The 9903-nt window shown below is 45.8% G+C and overlaps 1 protein-coding gene across 1 annotated transcript in view; it reads left to right on the top strand.

Annotated features, from left to right (window-relative positions):
- Window positions 1-9903, top strand: part of LOC138154465 (protein-arginine deiminase type-3) — a 48300-nt gene that overhangs the window by 11274 nt on the left and 27123 nt on the right. Inside the window, exons 2-5 of the mRNA XM_069079274.1 lie at window positions 4101-4281; window positions 6186-6258; window positions 7934-7995; window positions 9608-9725. Coding sequence (XP_068935375.1) covers window positions 4101-4281; window positions 6186-6258; window positions 7934-7995; window positions 9608-9725 — 434 coding nt within the window. The remainder of the gene's footprint in view (window positions 1-4100; window positions 4282-6185; window positions 6259-7933; window positions 7996-9607; window positions 9726-9903) is intronic.

Below are 9903 nucleotides of genomic sequence, written 5' to 3'. Positions count from 1 at the left end.
TGTGGTAGCTGCAAACCCTGAGGACGCTTGGGGTGCTTGCTGCTACAGGTGCCTGGCACACAGTAGGAGTTTACAAAATCCTGTTCGACTGACAAACAATTGGTTGGACACAGACACCTGGGAATAGCCCCTGCTCACCCCAAGGAGAGGAGACATCAGCCCTGTGGGGGCTGCTGCCGCCTTGCTCTTCTGGCCCTGATAATAAATGACTATTGATGGATTGTCTAACTGAGCAGAGTTGTTACAGGGTGTTTGTAAACCTTAGAGCACTGTAGAAAAGAGAGCCATTGTTGTGATTACCCAGCAGGCCCTTTATCACCAACGGGCTCCTGGAAGCACCCCAGCATCCCTGCTTAGAAGCTCCAGGTTTGCAGGGAAATCTCCAGCATACAACCCAAAGAACCGTTCTGCCTTCTCCTTCTACCTTCCAGTGGCCTCGGTTTCCTCATCTGTAGAATGAGGGGGTTGGATTCAGTGACCTCTGAGATTCTTTCCATCTGAACTTATGCACATTCTCTTCTCTCTACAAGACACATTAAAGCCTGTAGAATTCTTGGATTAAAATTTCCTTGAAGTAGAGGCCACTTGAGGACGTTGAAATGTCAACAAGAGGAGTTTCAATTTTATCCTATGATCTTGACTTTTGTCTTGTCAATGGACTTTGATGAGTGGAGGAGGGAGCAGGGCTGATAACTCTGAAGGCTCCGGCTCGCTTAAATCCGATTCACAAGCAGGTCAAGACAGCATCCTCTTGATGTCATTGGTCCCCTTTGAGGGTAAAGGGTAACAGAAGAGTTTCAATTTTATCCTAGAGGTACTAGGGAGTCACAGGGGTTTATTGAGGCCCAGAGTGATGTGGTTAGATCTGTACTTCAGGAGAGTCACTTTTCTGGCTGTGTAGGAGATGAACTGGAAGGAGAAGAGGTTTGAAGAAAGAAGACCAAATAGGAAGGTACTGAAATAAGACCAGAAGTGGGGTGGTGGGTACATGGGAAAAGAAAAGAAGACATATGTGAGAGACGGTGAGAAGATTGAAATGATGGCATTTGACAAATGATTGGATATGAGTGGGAGTGAGGAGATGAAGAAGACCGCAAGGATACAAAACTGGACGACTGAGAAGATGGTGATGCCCTTGTTGTTATGGTTTGTCCTTGGCACCAATAGGGAAGTCTGGAAGAAGAGTAGGCTTGGGAGTAAAAGTATGAGTTCTGCTTTGGACAAGTTGAGCTTAGGATGCTTGGATATCCAGTTAGAGAGATCTCATGGACAGTTAGTTGGTGACTTACTAGGAAGCTAGGGAGAGAAACTAGTGTTCTATAATCTGGATATCATTTGGGTAGAGAGAATTGTGTCCAGGAGAGCTGATGGGGTCACCGAGGAAAAGAGTGCAGAGGGAGAAGAGAAGAGGATCCCAGACAAAGCCTTGGGGGAAACACAAAGTTAGGGAATGTGATATGATTGATGAACCAGAGAAGGAATCTGAAGAGTGGTCAGACAGGTAGGGGAAAAACCAGGACAGAGTATTGTCATAAAAACCTGGGGAAGAGAATATATAATGGTTTATGTCAGGGGTGGGGAACTGTGACTTTAAAGTTTTAAGGAACTTCTAGGTCCTTAAGTGCAGCCTTCTCACTGAATCCAAATTTTATAGAACAGATCCTTAAGGCCACATGTGGCCTTCTAGGCCCTTAATCTTGTTCTGTGAAATTTGGATTCAATCAAAAGGCCACACTTAAGGACCTAGAAGGTGACACCTGACCTTAAGGCCACAGGCTTCCCACCCCTGGTTTAGGTCTTCATTGGCTGTTCTAGGCTGTTGAAATAACTTCCTAATTAATCTCCTTCTTGTAGTTTCTTCCATTTCATCCATCACACAGCTACCATAACAAAAGTAATAATGGCAATAATTAGTGCTTTATAAGTTTTACAGACTGATTTCATTTCACTCTCCTTCGCATGTTCCACATTGTAGTCAAACTGGTCTACTACCTGTTATGTTCCTCAAATTTCTCACACGCCCTCCCGTCCCCATGTCTGTGTGTGCACCGTCCTTCCTGCATACCTAGGATGTATATTCTTAACTTTTCTTTGAATCATGGATCCCTTTAGCAGCCTGATAATGACTGTAATCATTTATTTTGTTGTTGTTTAGTCATTACAGTTTTGTTTGACTCTTCATGACCCCATTTGGGGTTTTCTTAGCAAAGATACTGGAGGGGTTTGCCATTTCCTTCTCCAGTTCATTTTACTGATGAAAAAACTGAGGCAGACATGGTTAAGTGACTTACCCAGGGTCACACAGATAGTATCTGAGGCTGGATTTGAACTCAGGAAGATGAGCCTTCCTGTCTCCAAAAGGTCAGAAGAAGACATAGACAAGCAGGAAGTGTGTTGGCATTATCATGTTAAATTCAATACACATATATTAAGTTCATGGTTTCCTCTTTCTGTTCTTTCTTTTTGGATATTGTATGTTGACATTTGTTGTAATAATAATAAGAAGAAGAGAAGGCATTTTTTTTAAAGAAACAAAAAATAACCTCAAGTGTTGTGAGGTTCATATGGTTGTATAAAATATCCTTATCCCCATTTTATTCATGAGGAAATTGAGGCCCAGAAAGGGGATGAGATTGGCTTGGAGTTACCAAGTTAGTCTGAAGTGAATTCAGATCTCCCAACTCCAAGGCTAGCGTTCATTCCATTAGAGAATAATGCCTTGAAGACAAAGTTATCAATAAAATTTTTCAGTGGGAAAAGTACCAACTGAGAGGAACTGGGTTCAAATCCCTCTTCTTACACTTGCTGTTTATATGACCTTGGACAAGTCACTAAACCATCCTTGTCCTTGATGATCTCATCTGTAAAATGAGGTTGAACTAGAAGGGTGATGAAATAGCATGAAAGTCAGTTACAAAATGGAGTTGGTTTGATGTGGGAATTGAGAGAACCAATTAGATTCTAGCTGGTGACCACTGACTCCATCTTGTGCTGCCTCATGTATTATCCCCCATATTGTTTTTCTGCAAATCATCTGTGGGAAACTAGATGGTATAAAACATCTATTGCTTCACAAATGCAGATGGATGCAATTAATCAGCATCTCTCAATTCTGGGAAAAGAAAGACCTCAAAACCTACTCGGCCCCTCCCAACTCAACTAAAACTCACTTTTAAGCCATCCCAACTTGGAAAGCCCATAATTTTTCCAATTGGAAATCAGATTACCTAATTTTCTTTCCTAGTTTCTATCCTGTTCATTGTTTTCTTTGAATTAATTGTTCTCATTTGATTAATTGTTTTGAATACATAAAAATCTCTCACTCTGTGTTCAGTGTCTTTGGACTGACTAGGGAGTCCATTGACCCATTTATCAGGTCAGTTTTGCTAATAAATCACATAGCTTGGAATATGTTTCCTCAGTTACTATAAATTATCCACCACTTGGGCTCTGAAGTCCTTTCCAGCTCCCAAATGGGGTCACCCTACAAATAATCTATATTCATTCCATGGTTGTCTTCAGGTATTTGAAGGGCCATAGCATAGAAATGAGATTGAATTTGTCCTGCTTGGCCCCAGAGAAAAAAAATAAGAAATAGTAAGTGGAAGCCATAGGGAAGAAGGGCTTTTGTTCTGATCTATGGAAAAATTTCCGAATAATGAGAGCTGCCCCAAAATAGACTAGGCAAACTCTTAGCAGGTTCCTAGTTCAAGTACAGGATGGACAACCACTCATTAGGGATGTACCATATTCTATATGAAGCCTCTCTAGACCCCCTTCTCTCAGCTTCTAGTGTCCCTCTTCCCCAAATTACCCTCTATTTTATCTATACCTAGTTATATTTATACTTGTCTTCTCTTGGCTAGACTATAAACAACCTGAGGGCAAGATTTGTTCACTCTTGTCTTTATATCTCCAGAAATTGGCATGATGTCTTGCACACAGTAGTCACTTAATAACTGCTTATGGATGGACTGGTCGATGCTATTGAGAGGATTCCCATTCAGGTGCAGCTTGGATCGGCATTCTGTTAAGATCTTTGCCACCTCTGGCAGCCAAGAATCTTTCTAGCATCTACCATCATTCCCTGTCTCTCTCAGGTCTGTGCCAGAGGGCACGGAGACCTTCGAAGTCTATGGCACCCCAGGCGTGGATATCTACATCTCCCCGAACATGGAGTCTTCAAGGGAACGTGCCGACACCAGGAGGTGGCCCTTTAACATGGGCCTTGATATCATTGTTGTCATGAACTCTCCAAGCAATGACCTGAATGACTGTCACGTAAGTGGGTCCCTTATGCCAAAGGTGTGGAATTCGAGATTCAGCAGGAAACACTTGAGTGATTGGAATCTCCTCCCAAGGAAACTCAATCACTGGGTTACCTTCAATGAGATGCTTCCTCTCTCAGGGCTTGTTCTCTTTCCTCATTAGTAAAATGAAGGAGGCTGACTCCATTAATTCCCACATCCTCCTTCCTGACATTCTGTGCTCTCTGGTCCCTCCCAGCTCTCCCCTTCTGTGATCTTAGCCTGGACCCTTGGGTTTCTCTCCGTAGGGCCATGCAAAGCCTTCTGACAGCATCGCTACCACTTTTTAATCTGCCCTTATCCAAACTCTGACATTGCCTAGTACCTAGTTAGACACACAATAGAGGCTTGTGGCTCAAAGGAGAGAACCCTGGTTGAGAGAACCCTGTGGCTCCAAGGCCCTGAGGGTCTCTGGACCTCCCATAGCCCTTCCCTTCTCACCTCTGAAGCCCAAGATGAATCATCCCTTGATTTTGATAACTGTTGCAGTGACTATTTTGTGAGACCTGAATATAACCCCATCCTATACTTGGATTTGGGATGAAGGGGACAGACGTAAGTAACTCCATGTCTGGGGCCAATTTTATTGCTAGGATTCAATCAATGGGGAGCAGTTATTATGGATTTATGGGTGTGTCTAAGTAGAAAGGGTCTGTTTCCTTGTAATGGGTGGGGGGAGTGTTGATTTTAAGTGAGTCAGAGACAGAGATCTGAGGGGCCGAGAAATAAATCCTCAAATGGCAAGTGTCCATGGAAAATAGCTGTGACACAGCAATTTGAACACTAGGCATGAATGTTTCTGCCTTAGAAAGTTGTGTTATTCTTTATAAAACTAGAGAAACAGGGGCAGCGAAGTGGCAAAGTAAATAGAGCACAGCTCTGAAGTCAGGAGGACCTGAATTGAAATCTGGCCTCAGATACTTAACACTTACTAGCCGTGTGACCTTGGGCAAGTCACTTAACCCCAATTGCCCTGCCCTCCCCCTTCCAAAAAAAAAAAGAGCTAGAGAAACATAGAATCTCAAAATTAGGGGTGAGATGAGGGTTAGAACATGGAATATCAAAACTGGGGGAGCCTTAGAACACAAAATGTCAGAGCTGGGAGGGCCCGTAGAACACAGGATGTCAGAGCTGGGAGGGCCCCTAGAACACAGGAGGTCAGAGCTGGGAGGGCCCTGAGAACACAGGATGTCAGAGCTAGGAGGGCCCCTAGAACATAGAACATTAGAACTAGAAGGAAATGTAGAGATCATTTCCCCTCCCCCCTTTTTCAGTTGTTTCAATTCGCTCTGCCTCTTTGTGAAGCCATTTGGGGTTTTCTGGGCAAAGATACTGGAGCGGTTTCTTTCATTCTATAAATAAGTAAACCAAGGCCCAGAATGGGGCAGTGTCTTCTCCAGGTCACATAGATGTGTCAGAGTTGGAACTAAATTTCAAGACTAAGTCAGAGTCCTTGTAAGCCATGACCTATGTGACTTGAAGCTGCCAGAGCTAGTTGTGTGAATGTCTTGGGAGGGTCAGGGCTGAGGGAAGAGTAGCCTCCTGCTTTGGCTGCATGAATATTCCCATTTCCCAGATGGACCACCTGAGGTCCAGGCACTAATAACACACAGACTTCTGAGGGCTTTTGCATTCCCACTGAGTCACGAATCCTCCCTTGGTTCTACTTTGTGAGCTCCCCCATGACCAGACCCATCAGTGATTTGGTCCCCCTTGAGCAGAATGGAGAGGATCGGGCTTCATAGGGAGCCCTGGTGCCCCTGAGTGCTGGAGCTGCTGCCCTGCTGGGCCAAAGGCTACCTCCCTTGGTTGCTGGCTCCCAGGGCGGTCAGTGTCTGCAGGCGGTGACCGTGTCTCAGGGACCATCTCTTTCCGCAGGTTCAGATCTCCTACCACTCCAAGGATGATCCCCTGGCCCTGGCTTATGCCGTCCTCTACCTCACTTGTGTAGGTAAGTGATGAAGGCGTGGCAATGATGGTCCTGGCCAGCTCCTCAGAGGGAACAGAAATAGGGTGGCCTTCGTGCACTGGAAACATCACTGTCCTAAAAATCCCAAGACAAGGGCCCTGATCCTGACTCTGACGCTTCACAGCCATGTTTCAGCATCTCAGCAAATGTGACTGCAGCAATGGGGGACCACCTTGTAATGAGGCCAATAGTGGCCCGTCCAGGCTGCCCATCCTTGCCACTCTTGTCCATACCCTCCTGGCACCTAGGGCACCTAGCCAGAAGGGGCCTTACCAATGCCTACCAGAGTGTTGGACCTGGGAGACATGGGTTCTAATCTCACCTCCCATTCTTTCCTGGCTACCTGATCAGGAGCAGATCTATTAAGCTCTCCTTGCTCTAATTTTCTCATCTGCAAAATGGGAAGTTTAGGGAGTCAGTATCACGTAGTGTTGTAAGGGTCCTCCCAGCTCCAACATTCTGTGTTCTAAGGGCCTTCCTAGTTCTGACTTTCTGAGTTCTAAGATCCCTCCCAACTCTGACATCCTGTGTTCTAAGGGCTTTCCCAAATCCAACATTCTGGGTTCTAAGGGCCCTCCCAGCTCTGACGTCCTGGATTCCAAGAGTCAGGAAAGCCTGGGTTCAAGATCTGCTTCTTACACAAGCTGACTGTCTGAACCTTGGCAGCTCCCCAGGACTCGAAGGTGCTGCATTGGTGCATTAATAGAGGGAATTTCTCACTGGGAACTCCCTTTGCCAAAGAAATCACAGGTTTAGTACAAAGAGAACTTATTCTGGCTGCTTAATTCACAGTCCTTTGTAAGCTGTACAGCCCTGTGGGCATGTAAGCTGTTATTATTAGCTAGCCCAACCTACTTCTTCTGTAGGGCAGCAAGGGGGTGCCATAGTACATAGAGTACTGGGCCTACAGTCAGGAAGACTCATCTACATGAGTTCAGATCCAGCCAGATACTTATTAGCTGTGTGACCTTGGACAAGTCACTTAACCCCATTTGCCTCAGTTTCCTCATCTGCAAAATGAGTCGGAGAAGGAAATGGCAAACCACTCTAGTATCTTTGCCAAGAAAACCCCAAATGGGGTCAACAAGAGTCATATACAACTGAAAATGACTGAACAACAAAATTCATTCTATAGGTGGCTCATTCATTCCTTCATCCATTGAAGAATGATTGAGTATGGGACAATGGAAAGAAGGCTAGACTTATACCCAACAGACCTGAGTTTGAATCTCAGCTCTAACACTTATTTAGCTGTGAAACTCTGAACAAGTCCCTTCCCTGGTTTGAACTTGGGGATGGCCAGAGCTTTTCTCCAGGAAAAATATTGAGAGGGGCAGCAGGGGACAGTAGAAGAGCATTGGTATTAGAGCCATGGGTCCTGGCTTTGAATGACAACTCCGTGTGATCCTAGCATAGCCTCTTGGCTTCCCTGGGACTCAGTTTCCTCATCTGTCATATGATAGCATTGAACTATACAGTCTCTGAGGCCTCTTCCAGCTTTGACCCTCTTAGAAGAATTAGTCTGCTAAGAAGACAGTCTTCTTGGGCACCTGCCATCTCTGGCCTGCTCCTGGGGGCCAATGACCAGCCTGGGGCAGACCCGGAGAGCTCTGGGATCCTGTCCTGACTCACACCTCTTTTTTTTACAATGGTGCAGACATCTCTCTGGACGCCGACATGAATTGTGATGGCAAAGTGGAGAGGAACTACGTGGATAAGGTACTCAGTCCCTTCTTGGGCACAGGTGTACTGGGGGACGCAGTGGAGGAAATCCACTTTGGAGCTGTCCCCAGGCCCGGCCAAGCCCAGACAGGGGTGGTACTGGTATCCCTCTGCGACCAGAGACATCACTAAGTCTAGGCAGCCACGAGGAGGCCTCCTTCCTCAAAGGGCAAGCCATGTGAAATTTATTGAGTATATGCTTATTCTGTGCCTAGTCTAGTGCTAAGAGCTATCAGTCAATCAACAAACATTTATTATGGACCTACTACGTGCCAGGCTCTGTGCTAAGCATTGGGGATCCAAAGAAAGCCCAAACCACAACCTCTGCCCTCAGAGAGTTTGTAAATAGCTAGGTACATACAAAATCTGCACAGTGTAAATGGAAGGGAGGCCCAGAGGGAAGTTACTAGCTGGCCTTGCCCTCAAAGAGCTCATAGTCTAATTGAAGCATCAAAGCTTTTACACATGAAATAGAGAAGAATTAAGTGTCCCTATTCTGGTGATGTCTTCCTTAGCGGTATTCAGCCTCTATTCTCACTCTCCTAGTATCCATCTACAGTCGATGATGTCACAACTCTGCTCACAAAGCTTGAGTAAATCCCCATTGCCTCCTGAGACAAGTTCAGCGTCCTTTGTCTGGCCTTCAAGGCTCTCTACTATCTGGCACCTCCCTTCCAGCCTTATTTCCTGGCATTCTCCTCCATATTGTCCATGCTCTAGTCAGACTGGATCACTCTCTGTCCCCTGAACAGGGGCACGTATTCACCCCCTTTGACTGATGAGCATTCTTTCAGGCCCAGTTCAAAAGGTACCTCCTCTAGGAAGTCTTCCCTGATTGTCCTCCAGGTCAATCATGCCCTTTCTGCTTGAATCTCCCAAAGAACCTGTCTTTGAACCTCTCCAATGCTCCTGGCATTGGGTACTCTATGTATCTGTCTTATCCCTCTCTACCAGACAGGCAGCTCTAGGAGGGTAGGAACTGTGTCTTATCTAAACATTGTTAAACAGCACAGTGTTCTGCATACAGTAGGTGTTTAAAAATGTTTGTCGCATTAATTCGAACTAGGTAGGGCTACTGAGCTTGGTGTATGTCTCTATGTATCCTTATAGCCCATAAGGATTGGGGATGGGGTGCAGGGAGAATTCATGTAGGAAATGAGGCATGTCACCTCTGGAAGGATGGAGAGTAGATGGGATCTACAGAGGTGAATGAGAGGGAGAGGGAATTCTAGGCAGGGGGAAACAGCATAAGCCAAGACAAGAGGAGAGTGAATATGGCAGCTATGAAGGATAGTGAAAAGGGCCTGGTTGGAATGGAAATTGAAGCTAGGTTTTGTATGGACAGTGTCAAGGGCCTTGAATGATGGATGAAGAAGTCTAGATTTTCCCATAGGTGCTGGGGAGCTGAAAAAGGTTCAGGAGCAGAGGAGTGAAATGAAAGGTTTTTTTGGAGAAGATTATCATAGTAGCCTCTGAGGCGTGATTTGGAAGGGAGTATGGGGGTGAAATCTTGGAGGAAGGGGTTGTTGTATCCCCAGGAGAGAGGGCATAGGGTTTGGAGAGGGAGGGAGGCTTACCCCATTGGTGAACTATAATTTCTTATTGTCAGAGGCATTGGGTGTGGGGACCTGGTGGACATGGAGCAGTCCTCTTGGTGAATTGTGACCGAGATGATCTTACCTGTGACGACAGAGATAACTGTGACAAACGTGTGCGCTGCCTTGAAGGTACAGTCAATGTTCCCTGGACAGAAGACATGAAGGATTCCCTGGGAGCCAGCGGAAGGGGCTGACCTTGGTCCTGAGTGGGGGAGGGCTCTTGGTGTGGCTCCACGGTCCACAGGGCTCCATTTTACCCATTGCTATCAACCCCTTAGCCCTGAGATCTGATTCTAAAACGGAAGAA

The sequence above is a fragment of the Petaurus breviceps genome, unplaced genomic scaffold (assembly GCF_028583685.1).
Source record: "Petaurus breviceps papuanus isolate PSGF00001 unplaced genomic scaffold, PetGlider_PUasm1.0 91041, whole genome shotgun sequence".
Taxonomy (NCBI): Eukaryota; Metazoa; Chordata; class Mammalia; order Diprotodontia; family Petauridae; genus Petaurus; species Petaurus breviceps.
The sequence above is the reverse complement of the archived record's forward strand: the minus strand, read 5'-3'. Positions and strand labels throughout refer to the sequence as shown.